Raw genomic sequence first — 14,206 nt, forward strand, 5'->3', positions numbered from 1 at the left:
AGCGTTCTATTTGCAGGGGTGATGTAGGAAATACATGCTTGATATCCTCCCTCTGATCATTCATTTTTTATTGCCGGTGGGGATATGTTTTATCCCTGCTTCTGATGACTGTGAATTAAATACATACATTAACTTTTAGAAATGTATATTGTCGGTTTGTTTAAAATGCCAGCATGCACCAAATGGCATATTTCCTAGTGATGACACTTACTGTTCTTTTGACTGTCTTCTGGGTAGTCTTATGGGTCACTGATGCAATAATATGTCATTATGTCTAGTCTTATTTGATATAGCAGACAGGCTTGGTGGTCCAGATGTTTGACAGGCACACTGAGAGAGGTCCCAGATGATCCTTCCAACATCATGGAATATAGTGACAGTTTGGGCCAAAAGAAGTGCATAGATGATACACTTGTTGTTGTAATTACACATTTTACAATACACAAAGTGTAAATACACTTGTTATCATATTTATTTGACTGAACTTGGCCTTTAAAGTAGACATAGATGGCCTTATTGAACATCATACTTTTATGCTGGCATCCATATTTTGGGCATAGAAAAAGTGTTTCCCGGTATATCGCTTCCCGCTGACTGCTCTTTTTGTACCTTTTTGCTTTTTGTATCATCACTATTAGTATGTTGTTGCTATCTGTAGCTGTATATTTATTTTTCCTATGTCTTTGACGGTGGAACCTTTCTAAACCTATAAGACCTCATCCATTTACCCTGATGTTTTGTTCTTGTTGTAGGGAATCCTAACAGAAATACTTCTTGTAAATATCTGACCCGCCATGTAAGAATAACATTTAACACTGATTGATCACACTTAAAACTAGAAGCAGTGCTCTTCCGAGCACAGGTCTCCACCAGGCCGTGCGTCCTGGTGGTGCAATCCTGCAAACTTTGGAAGCTAATATTAGCCAATCAGGATGGCATATGAAATATCAGATGGATCGGACTTGATCACATGACTATAGAGATACTGTGTACCGGTTTGCGTGATTTTTGGATAAAATCTCAAGGAGTAATATCCAAAAATTTGTTTTACATAAGTCGGCCCAAAGGTGGCGCTATAAAAGACTTATGTGAAGAATGCAGGGCAAAGGTTTATCCTTAGCTTCTAGGGAGTGCGCTTGCAAAGTTTGAAACTGATCGGTGGAGTTATAGGTAAAACCACAAATCGGCCTGTTATAGCACCACCATGAGGCTGATTTAAAAAAAATTAAGTGGCATTTCTTCCTCGGCCTAGTGGGAACGTGTGTGTGCGATTTCATGATAATCGCACTTTGCGTTTGTGATTTGAGGCATTTTGTTTAAAACGGCTCGATCCTACAAACTTTGGAAGCCAATCTTAGCCAATCAGGATGGAATATGCAAAATCGGACAGATCCGTGTCGATCACATGACTGTCGAGATACTGCCTACCGATTTGTATGATTTTTGGACAAAATCTGTAAGAGTAGTGCACAGAAATGTGTTTTGCGAACATCGGCCACTAGGTGGCGCTAGAAAAGGCCCATTTGAAAGGGCAGAGGTTCTAGATTGGCATCCAGGGAATGTGTGTGCTCACTTTGGCAGCGATTGGGCCAACGGCGACTGAGATTAGGTGCTCACAAACTGCGAGGACGCACGCACGGACGGACGCACGGACGGACACACGGACGGACGGAGGGGAAAACATACTCTCCCCTATGCCTTCGGCTGGTGGAGACAATGATTGGGAGATGGACACTTCAACTACAAAAGCAGATTGCTGGGGAGACTGATCTTGCAGGGAAATAAATGACACTATAACATTATTTTAATATTATAAGGTTGTGATACAGCTACAGACAGGATCTTTTGTATTAATAAGATGATAACTGGACTGATCTTGCAGTTGGCGTATCACATTTGGAGCAAAAAGGGCAACTTGGCATGTGAGGGCAAATAAACTTGCTTCACTTTTGTTTTACTGATTTCTACAATGTAGTGAGAGAGGAGGGCTCATTGAATGAATGTTTGGATTTAAATGTACCATATATGTTTCTCTGTGACCCTTTCGACCAGGGGTCTTCAACAGGGGGTCCGGGACCCCTAGGGGGTCCTCAGAGTTACTACAGGGGGTCTTTCAAATCTTTGTTTGATAGAAACCTTTTTCTCCTTTTTTATATTAACCACTTGAACCCTAAACGTCCATATTCGGAGAACTTTAGCCAAAGATAGACAAAGATTTTCGGCAAAATACACTGATGATTCTGCTGTCAAACGATGACACTATATGGAATCTGGGGGTCCCTGCTTCATCTCTCTCTCAGCTAAGGGGTCCTTGGCCTGAAAACATCGAAGACCCCTGCTTTAGACAATGTGTGAACTATGACCCCTCTATTACTGTACCTCTTACTTGTGTTCCCACTTCCTCCTTACACATTTGTTTCTCCAAACTGTTGTTTGTGCCTGTGTACATTCAGCCTGAACACAAATATTATGTGGTCAAGTGTGAATGAGGCATCGACTAGGACAGCATGCACACCGCACGCACGCACGCACGCACGCACGCACGCACGCACGCACGCACGCACGCACGCACGCACGCACGCACGCACGCACGCACGCACGCACACACACAGTATATTGTATTGGAATGTTGTGATGTAGGAAGGTCTCCTATTCAAATCAATCACAAATCACATACTTATTAACACAAACCTGTCTGTTCCTCTGTGTGTTTCAGATTACCTATGTTCTCCGGAGCAAAACGTTCACATGATAGACTTCACCAGGTTCAAGATCCGTGACATGGAGACAGGAACAGTCCTGTTTGAGATCATTAAACCTCCAGCACCAGGTCAGCTCTCCATCTTCCATCAGCAAAGACATTACCTTAGACGTTTTTGTTTTAATACAGAATTAAAAAATTAGTGAATTTTGACTGTGACACCGGCTGATCTTTTGCTGAATGCAGTTTTAAAAATATGATAAAAGCTAAATGAACAAAAGAATTGCAGATGACATGGCTGAGGATTTCTCAAACCATCAGCTGAAGTGCTGATGGTTTGATGGTTTTCTCAGCTCTCAGGTAACAGAGCTAATCAGTTTTTCTTTCTGTAGCGGGTGGCAGGAACGATTGTGACCCCAATGCGGGTCGTTTTGTCCGATACCAGTTCACCCCAGCCTTCTTGCAACTGCGGCAAGTTGGAGCAACGTAAGTAGCACATGATCGAAAATACACAGATATGATAAATAATGTTTATGTGTTTGTCTGTGTGTGCTGCAAAATAACTGGAAAGGTAGACGGAACACGATTAATTGTGTGAGAAGAAAAGCAAAGGATAAAACAATGTTAATACATGACATTGTCACGGGCAGATAAAAAAATTAAAACCCTAGGCATACAGTATAATATACTGTTATAAAATGTTAGATATTAATATCATAAATATCCGATAAAATCGCAAGTCTAGTCTAAGCTTCCAGGATTTTTAATTGGCTGTCCATTTTGTTTACAGTTCACTTAGTTCAGCTGCCATGGCCTGTGTTAAGTGCAGGCCTTCCTTTGCGCAGCGTTCTGACACCTCTTGGTCAATATCTGCAGTTCCTTCTCTATCAGCACAGTTTCTCTTCTGACACTCTGTCATAGGGGTGGGCAATATGGAAAAATACCATATCACAATATTTTTCCAAGCTGTATCACAATTCTTTTTCATGTTGGTTTTTATGGTTAATTTTCATGTTACTTAATAGTACAACCACCTACAAGGTAACAAAAACTAAAAGAAAAAGGAGTAACAGTAGACCAGTGGTCCTCAAAGTGGGGTCCAGGGACTCTCTGGGTTCCTTTTGGGAGGTCTAAATTGACCCTTACTTACAAGTAGGTATCTTTTTTACAAGGCTCTCCCTCATTGTATCACAATATATACGATATCTCTGAAAAGGCATATCGTGGAGACATTGTATCGTCTCAACGATATTTATCACCATATCACCCACCCCTACTCTGTCATTGATGCTTTTGTTAGCAGTAGGCTACTGTATATTTGTTTTACATTATTGAAGTATAAAGACAATAATTACACATAAACGTTACAGCAAACAGGGAAATGGGAAGACCATTGTTCATTCGCATACATTCCATGTGTAACACACGAATATCGTGCACCGGTAAATCCACTGTCTTATGGATATGAATGTCTCTCACATACCACTCATCCAGGGAATAACTCTCTATGTTACTCCTGCATCACACGCTTCTGAGAATATTCCTCTGTAACCTCTCTGTGTCTCGGACTCTTTTAGTCAAAAATAATAACAAAATAACAAAATAATTATATCTACTAGCCATTACCCGTTCAAAGATATGAGCTCTGAAATGATGTGCAGTGGGTGGGTTATGGGATGTGCACTGTGCACACAGTATATGAGGGATGGAAAGTAACTTTAACTGGTGCTTGCATGATAATATGTAGGAGCATCAATGTAAGAAATACCCGTTCCATTTAACGGCTACAGAGATACTGTGTACCGATCTGCATGATTTTTGGACAACATCTGTAACAGGGCCCGCCCGCCCGCACACACACACACACTCCCCCCCCCGTGTGTGTGTGTGTGGGTTTGTGTGTGATTGTGCATGGCCTGAACAACAGCGCCCCTCCCTTAACATGTGTGGTCACAAAAGGTACTGTTGGCTAAATAGATATAGATACACCATAAAAATGCTAATATACAGCATATGATTTGTGACAAACGGGCTTCACAGTTATGTCAGGTGTGTTCATATGCTATTGGTGATGCGATTTCAGATCAATTGCTCCAGCCACTGAGGAGAAACGCTGTGACAGACAGACACTCACTCAGACAGACATTCGCTAAATTATATGTTAGACAGACATTCGCTAAATTATATGTTAGATATAAAGTTTTTGTTAATAACAAAATAATTATATCTATATAAAGTTTTTGTTAATAACAAAATAATTATATCTATATAAAGGTTTTGTAGTTTCTGACCACTCAAAGCGCTTCACAACGTATGCCTCATATTCACCCATTCACAACACAAAGTGATGGTGGAAGCCGAGGCAGCCATGCATGCATGCCAGGTTGCCAACCTGATAAGTGGAAGGCATTAGGGTGTCTTGCTACAGGACACGTAATTGCAATACCAGAAGGAGGAGACTAGGAACCATCCATTTCTTAAATTGCCACTCCCAAAAAGAAAAAAGAAAAAACACAGACCCAAGATAGAGAAAATAGCATAACATTATCATTAGTCATGATTCCAAATGCACATGGAGGGGATGGTCCTGCTGCTATACTCTGACAGATCGGTAGGAGGTGTGAAGGCAGCTTCCAGACAGTGCGGCGTGTGGCTACAGTGTGTTGTGCTTGCATATGTGTATCTGGATATGGACACTGTGTGGGTGTGTATGCTGACAATGCAAATCAGGGTGCAGGGGTACTGCTAACAGATGAAGTGTTGGCAAAAGCGAGAGAGAAAACAAGGATGTCTGTGTACAGTATACAGTATATGTCATACTGTACAGAGTGTATAAGGGTAAATTAAAATATGCCTTGACCAGATCCCTTCACATTGGTATGGAGGTGCTTTGCTGAGTGCCGAATCGCCAAAACATCATCAAATCATTTGCTCATGAGAACCTGAACAATTAACCTAACCGGGTTCTCTCTTTACAAGGAATTTAGAACTTTGAACTGAATTGAATATTTATATGCTTATGAAAATACAGGTCCAACATTAGTCTTATTTGAATGAGCATACAGCAATTTTCTTGTCAATACTATTAATCTCTGCTATAATAAACACTGATCTAACACTGAGCTAACCATGGCTAACAGTTTTTCTTACAGTACATGTTATGTCCTCCATTATTGTTATGGTGATTATTATCGAAACTTATAACTGAATAACTGTAAATAATAATATGTAATAATATGTAATAATATAAATGTGTATTTGCATTGTGGGGGGGTCATTTATTTTCTCATCGTGATTCCACAGGGTGGAGTTCTCAGTAGGAGATATGCCAATCAACAACTTCCGCATGATCGAGAGGCACTACTTCCGTGAACAGCTGCTCAAGAGCTTTGACTTTGAGTTTGGCTTCTGTATGCCTAGCAGTAGGAACACATGCGAACACATCTATGAGTTCCCTGCTCTGCCGGAGGATGTCAGTGAGTATACCTGTAGATAGGTCTACCCTGCACGTATAGTATATACTCAGTGGTGGATAGTAATGAAGTACATTTACTTGAGTACTTGTGGAAGAGAATGGCTATAGAAAGAAAAATCAATTACTGGGATTGAGTAGTCCGACTTTGTCCACAACTGCATACAGAGTCAAATTATCACTGAGGACTTTACTGTGTATGGATTGGATGTGCATGTAAAGGCTCAAGCACAGCATTATGTCTCAATCAAATAATGTAAACTAAAAGTAAAAGGTATTTGACTTTCTCAAGGAAGGTTGACAGCGTACAGATATTCACATACATATGCATGTATATAAATTACTTGATTTATAAACACATTGAAATACATGTGCATGCACACACGCACACACGCACACACACACACACACACACACACACACGCGCACACACACACACACACACACACACACACACACACACACGCACGCACGCCCGCACGCATGCACGCACGCGCACCCACACACACACACACACACACACACACACACACACACACACACACACACACACACAAACCCAGGTAAAACAAAAACACAGACGGATTGAACACATGCAGATGGTATAGGACCACAGAAGGCCTGAATGTTTTGTGTGTTCCTCCCTTGTCTTTAGTGCGAGAGATGATCGTACACCCATATGAAACGCGGTCGGACAGCTTCTACTTTGTGGACAACCAGTTGGTGATGCACAACAAAGCAGACTACTCCTACAGTGGAGGACCATAGGAACAGTGGAATACTATACCCCCTTTCACCCTCTCTCCCAGACACCTACAACTTAGGGACCAAAAACGGATGGACTGATGGACAAGTGTTGTACATTGAACTCTCTGTTTCAATGGCTGTCTCTCTATTGCAGCTTGTTGACCTGTGAAACTCCTCCTTGCTTGTCCCTCCCTCTTGAAATGACTATATGGTTCCACCAGTATTCATTTTGTGTACAGTTTCATACAGTATGCAAAATTAGACAGTACTTACACATAGGCTACCTTTATTTTCAGACCACTGTGACCTCTTATGGCTTCCAATTCATAAAATAAATTAAATTTAAAGATTACAGCAGAAAGATCCATGCATGCACAGCGCACACATAGCTCCCAGACTTCTAATATCTGAAGAACAGCCTGTGTTGCTCAAAATGTACATGCATTAAATAAAATCCTCCTAATGGAAGCTATACTCTGCACTACATTATTCATTTGATCCATTGTGTTGGACAATGGGATGTTCAATTATTTTTAATCTTTTCGAACAAGATAAAATGAACTCCCAACATTTGAATATTTGAAATCAAGGCCTCCTTGTCCTTATTCCATCTCATTGATATGTATCTGTTCAAACAAGGACAGTTATATATTTATGATGTTAGAGTACAGAGCAAAAATAGATACTCTGAACTGTCACTGTGAAAATGTCTTGTCCTCATATAATGCTATGTCATAAGTCCATAGCAATATGTCAAAAACTGATACTGTTCCAGTACATAATCAATCATGCAGTACTGAAGACATGCATTCTTTATTTATAATATATGTCATATATGTTAAATGAAAATGGAAACAAATATTTAAACATTAAACAGCTAAAAGCTCATTTGAATAACTACTTTTTTGGCTTGCTTTTGACTTTTTCAATTTCAAAGATTAAGAAAAACATTGGTTTAGGAAAGAAAACAAAGAGAAAATGAATAATATATTTTGTAATAAAAATTATAACATGGTAGTGCACAAAACCGCCAAATTATTTGAGGGGAAATGAATTAAAGGTACAATGTAAGACTTATCTCAGCGTGGTCTTTTTTTTTTTTTTTACTTTATCTGTGTGTCTTTCATTCAAGCCTATTTGTTTTGTTCCAAAACACAAAATATTTTGTGTATTTTTAATCATGTGCATGTTAAATTGAACAAATAGAAAGCTACATTCATGTCTGCTTAATCAAAAAAGAAAGAAAAACACACAACGGTAATGCAAATATCTTGCAAAACCTAACAACTTCTACAGCTTCCTATAAAGAGGTTACTTTCATGCCACAAATTGTTTTGATTTGAAACTGCTCCAGAAAATAAACTCTTTATTAAGCTTCCCCACAGTACAAATAATATAAAACGTATTCCATATAAATTATATTAAAAATACGATTCCAAAAGTCAAAACATGCTTAAGACATGTAATTTCACATGAGATGGCAAGGTATTAGTATTAGTTTGTATTGTTTGTATTGTCTTTGTTCACTGTAAAGCTAGACATTTGTGTAGCATTTCAACCGCGACTATTCAAGAGAACCATTGATTGTATTTGTAGGATTTAACTTAATGTATAGCTACAGTTGATAATATTTGTGAAGAAGAATGCAATGTTATCAAAAGTCTTTTCTCCTGTTGAAGAGCCTGCAGTGAGGGCTATGCTGCCATCTTCTGCATCAATGTATGTATTACACTATATTCATACAGTGTTTTGTAATGCCCATTGCACCAAGCGTGTCCTGTTATCCTTGTGTGTGTGTGTGTGTGTGTGTTACAGTTACAATGTTAGTGTTAAATTTGAATTGTCATCATATCTCTCGAGCAGTGTCACAAAGGAGAATTCAGCCTCGGTTTCATTCCACACCCACTTCATAGTATGGTGCACAGTATAGGATAGGCTTATACACTGACTATGGCACTCTAAACATCAACAAGTGTTACACAAGGATGAATATATATATAAATATAAAATGTATGGAAATACTGTGACAAAACTGTGTGTCTGTTCCTCACTTTGTCAGAGCTACCGTGATGCATAAAGGTCCAGGACACATCAAGATGAGCAGGTGCAAAAGATTAGGGACTGAGTGGTGCTTCAGAGTAAAGGGATAGGTGTGGTGCATGATGTCAGATAGCCAGTCAAGAGCTCCATAGGATATAGACCACTCATATGCTGGTTCAAACTACTCCCACTGCCTACTCCTTCCTCGTCCTCCTGGTCTCCTCTGCCCAGACCAATGGCAAAGACCTCTGAGGTGCAACTGGAAGACGCCGTGAGGTGAGGACTTGGGGTGTGGGTGTGAGAGACAGAGAAGGAGGAAGGTGGGGAGGTGGTGACCACCACTAATGAATCGGGTACCAGGCTGTCTTGCCGTAACTCCTCCCACAAGTTACCTGAAAAGAGGAGTGTTGGAGAGAGTCTGTGTTATTTGAATTATACCATTATGTACATTAATATATAGTTTCAAAGGGGGCGTTGTCAGTGTTTCCCAAACCTTTTTTGCTCAAGACCCAAGAGAGAAGTTTGCCCAGGACCCAAATGAGTTAAAATAGCAGATCTACAACGTGCCGCTATTTTCACTACTTAATATTTGTTTTTTAAATGTATTTTTGTATTTTATTTATGAAATAATTGGGTATGCCACCAGACACGTTTAGCCTATAGTACATCATGCATACCATGAACAGGATGAACTGGTTCTCTACTGAGAAACATTACATTTTGTGGCATAGATGCATGCCAGGATTGGGCATCAACTATTTCTTTGATATTTGCGAAAATGGGGTCTGGGGAGGGTTGAAGATTTTGTTCTGCAAGATAATTGGTAGCCTGGCATTCCCAGACTGATTACTTGGAATTCACTCACCAGATCCTCGAGGAACTTGTGAGTGAATCCCACATGATCAGTCAATGCCAGGCTAGGGAATTGGTGCATTAAGATGCAAAACTGAAAAAAATGATCACTTTAAGTGAGCCTATAGGTACTACATTTTGGCTAAGAAGCTCTCAGATTGGAACCATTTTTGTTTTCGTCAAAAGGGCTGCATTAAAAATCAGGGCCTTGGAAAACTTCAGCATAGAAAACAAGGACTTCTGTGTCCCAGCAAGGATCTACATGTACATCATTATAGTAAGCGAACATGACCACGATCATTTTTTCATTATACAGTAGGGCCTGAGACAAAAGCCCATCTGACCTCTGCTTGCTAGCGTCTGTCTATAGCCCTTTTTCGACTGCAGCTTTAGCACCACACAACAAGACACTACACCATACCACACCACACCACATACAAATATCTACATTTTCCAATACACAAAAGTACCCCTATCGATAAGAAACAAATTGACCCTTTTAACTGTGATTATAATACAATATAAATTTGTATTACAACTATCCTAATTATAATACACTATAATGGATTATAAACTGTGATTATAAAACACTATACAGTATTAATATATTACTATGATGATTATAATACACTATAATAGATTATAACAGTGATTATAACACAATAGAGTGCGGCAGAGGGAGAGCAGAGCCCAGGATTACATAGGCAATTGGCACTGGGTGAAAATGGGTTACAAAATCGTGGGATAAAATGTAAGAAAAAAAAATAACACAATAGATTCTAATAACATGTATTACAACTATATCCTGGTGGTCAAAATGAAAAGTCAGTGAGTGATCATTCATTATGAAGTGTTTGCCCCTGTTTGGCCTGATCAGACCTACTCTGGATGGGATACTTTTTAGTACCACGTTTAGTACCGCTTTCAAACCACTCTACCCAGATCCTTGTAGTGGAAAACCTGGCAGAAGTTGATGGTGGGGAGTGGAGTCCTACCTTGGAGCTGCAGGTCAGTTAGACTTGGGTTGAGTGTGTCAACATCATAACTGCCATCCCCCTCCAACAGGAGCTCGTGCATGCTCCTGGAGCAAGGACTGTATTCAGGCCTCAGAGTGGCGCTGTATGCTGGAGGCATCTTCCGAGCCATAGATGAGCCCAGGCTGGCCATGGTGGAAGGAACCCCGGATAATGGCTGCTGTCTGCAGGCTGAGTAAAAGGGGAATGAGTGGGTGTGATGGACAGTTGACTGAAGATAGCAGTGTTGGTCAGACGAAGTGGGTATGTGTGGATACTGGGACTGCTGCATGGGGAGGCAGTGTTCTCGATGCTGGGGTGGGGCGAAGGAGGACATCGTGGCTTTGTAGGTGGGGGCAAGCCTGGCTACTGAACCAGGGCTGTGGTAGCCAGGTGAAGACTTGAGCTTCTCTGGTCTTTCACCCAATAGACGGTCTAGATCCTCTGTGGGGGGAGAGAGAATTGACAGTTACGTAAATTAATTTGTAGGAGGATTACAATCACGCAGACGATATACGGTAGGTCAGATTAGCATGAAAGCCAGCCAGGAACTCATGCAATTGTTTTGTGAAGGTCACCTCGGTGTGTGTGTGTGTGTGTGTGTGTGTGTGTGCGCGTGTTTGCGCGTGCTTGCGTGCATGCATGTGTGCGTGCGTGCATGTGTGTGTGTGCATGTTCATATTCTTCAACCAGTTACTTATTTCTTCCCTGAGCTTGGTGATCAGTGATCAGTGATCAGTTCACCCACCTGGCCTCGCCATGCTCTTGCGTACGGTGACAGGGTCTTTGCGACGCCACTTGTGCAACTCCTCCTGCATCTTCTCCACCTTGGCTGGATTCAGAGCCCACAGACAGCCTTTACGCGATGAGTTGCCATTTTTGTTCTCCACCTTCTCAAAACACTTGTTCAGAGACAGATTGTGACGAACGGAGTTCTTCCATCCATCGGGGGCTGTCTAGACAGGGTGGAGTCGACATTTACACAGATGCAACATACCAAGGCACACCCTTAACCTTTTAAATGTCACAAAATATTGGCCATACAAGACAAGAAGGCTCTGATCTGTGACCTATTGCCCAAAGAACTATTTATTTATCATTGATCATGAAGTGTTGATGATTTATATTAATTCAAGTTTTGACTAAGATTTGTGAGACTTCACCCCTGTTTGTTTAAAATCAATTAAGTTCTTGAATGTAAGCATGTCTATGCTGCTTCTAGTGAATCCACCAGTTCACAGTGCATTGCAATGCGACGTGTTGTGACCTTGTAGACCTACATCAGCTATTCGGCAAAGAGATATGGAGTAGAAGGAAGAAAGCAGCCCTGGGGCAGGGGGTCCCCCGTAAACTCAGCATTAGTTTACAAAGTGTAGAGAGTTTAAGGCCCCATTTACACTGGCAGTCAAATCCAGCGTGAATCAGATCTGTGCCCTCTTCCAGATTGGAATCTGATTTGTTTAAAGGGATATTTCACTTTAAAAAAAAAAACTTTTGGTCATTTTATCGTCTAATCAGGCTTTTATGAACATCCTGAATATATTTTAATTTGCTTGATTCAATATTTAGATATTTTATGTAAATGTTATCAGGCCCTCCAGGCCCAGGGCCTCTCCCCATACACACCCATTGTAACTTCAAACTCCATTTTAACCATGATAGATTCATTAAAATCACCCATTATTTTTTCTGGTGATTCATATTTTTTTCAATACGTTTTTTTCATTTATTTTTAATAATTCATTTTTGTATTTATTTTTTCCATTTTCCCAAAAAATTATTAAAAATATTAGTAATAATGGGTGTTTTTAATGAATCTATCATAGTTAAAATGGAGTTTGAAGTTACATCAAATATCTAAATATTGAATCAAGCAACTTAAAAACTCTTCAGGGTCTTCATAAAAGCCTGATTAAGCGATAAAATGGCAAAAAGTTTTTCTGAAAGTTAAATATCCCTTTAAATGAGTCTAAATGCAGACAGGTCGCATGGAATCAGATTTTTACAAATGTGACTTGAGCCACATCCAGAGGTGGTTTCAGAGCTGATTCATATCTGATTTCTAAAGATGTGTCTCAGTCTGAATGCAGTAACCTGATCTAACGAGCCAAGTCGCATACAGTATATCAAACAGTCAAAAACTTCACTTCATTACAGAGCGCGAGTATTGCATTTTGATTTACGAGAGCGCAAAGGGGTGTAATGGTGTAATGAAGAAATGGCGAGCAGCATTCAGTGGACAGTGGATTACCACTTTGGGGGGATAGGCCTACTTGAGAAATGTACAGTACAGTGCAGGAACAAGCAAGGCAATAAATGAAATGACATATATCTCACGGCATGGCAAAGGGGTTCACAAGGTCCTATCTGCAATGTCAGAGGAAAATGAAGAATTTTGCAGCGTCACTGGGACCAGGACACTATACAACAAAATGTCAGTTGCATTCTCTTATGTGTAAAAGAAGGAGTTCAGATGCCTTACAAAAGTTCACACAGTGCCTACATTTTATAGCATTTGCTAAATACCCTCCACTATCCCCAGAGTCATTTTTCACGATGTATCTTAATGGATTATATGGCCCTGCAGCCTATATGTTTAAGATTACAGACAGCTGTCTGGACGCCAGCCATTTGTGCCTTCTTGAATGGAAGCGCTATAACAACACTTTGAGCTGGTTCCAAGGGTGGGTCCAAATGGATTTGATTTGTAGATGCCTAGAATCTAAGAAGACATCTATTTGTGACTTGACCTGGGTTCAAGCAGAGGTTCATACCTGCAGCTGGTGCAATAAGCAATATTTAGTCTAGAGGGCATGAATGCATAATATGCATTTGAAGGGTATGATAAACTGTCTGCCCCCTTTAAATGAGCTTGCCAGCAAATTCCCAGTAACTGGATAATCAAACAGTATTCTGATGACTACATTAAATGTAAGCGTAATGAAATATAATAGACACACATGTAAGTGAAAAGTACATATTCCAAAGCACATACTACCCTCATCTACAGTATGCACACACACACACACACACACACACACACACACACACACACACACACACACACACACACACACACACACACACACACACACACACACACACACACACACCTTCTATCCACATCTGTGCACCAGGATACGATAAATAGAAACAAAACATTGTCTAATTTTAATTCCCATGCCAGCATACCTCATAGGATTGTTACTAAAACGTACTGATATCCACAGGTGGAGATCAAGCCCCAACAAGCATCTATGTGGGTTGGTTGCTGATCCAGCTGCTCATTTGGCACATTGTTGGACTACTTTAAACCTGTCATTAATCATCACAAGGATCTTGACAGAGAAATAAGTGTTGATTGTAACTGAGATGTAATAT

At 40.3% G+C, this 14,206-nt stretch overlaps 1 protein-coding gene across 2 annotated transcripts in view; it reads left to right on the top strand.

Annotated features, from left to right (window-relative positions):
* unc119a1 (unc-119 lipid binding chaperone a1) overlaps window positions 1-6,941 on the top strand; it is a gene marked incomplete at both ends in the record, with an annotated part of 20,213 nt that extends 13,272 nt beyond the window's left edge. The window contains 4 exons of one of the 2 annotated variants that reach the window (XM_080731387.1): window positions 2,717-2,830; window positions 3,079-3,187; window positions 6,005-6,177; window positions 6,829-6,941. In XM_080731387.1, coding sequence (XP_080587513.1) covers window positions 2,717-2,830; window positions 3,079-3,187; window positions 6,005-6,177; window positions 6,829-6,941 — 509 coding nt within the window. The remainder of the gene's footprint in view (window positions 1-2,716; window positions 2,831-3,078; window positions 3,188-6,004; window positions 6,178-6,828) is intronic. The other variant, XM_080731388.1, reaches the window with a different exon arrangement.
* Window positions 6,942-14,206: the final 7,265 nt, after the last annotated feature.

This window comes from Nannobrachium achirus, assembly GCF_963921795.1.
Source record: "Nannobrachium achirus genome assembly, chromosome: 8".
Lineage (NCBI taxonomy): Eukaryota > Metazoa > Chordata > Actinopteri > Myctophiformes > Myctophidae > Nannobrachium > Nannobrachium achirus.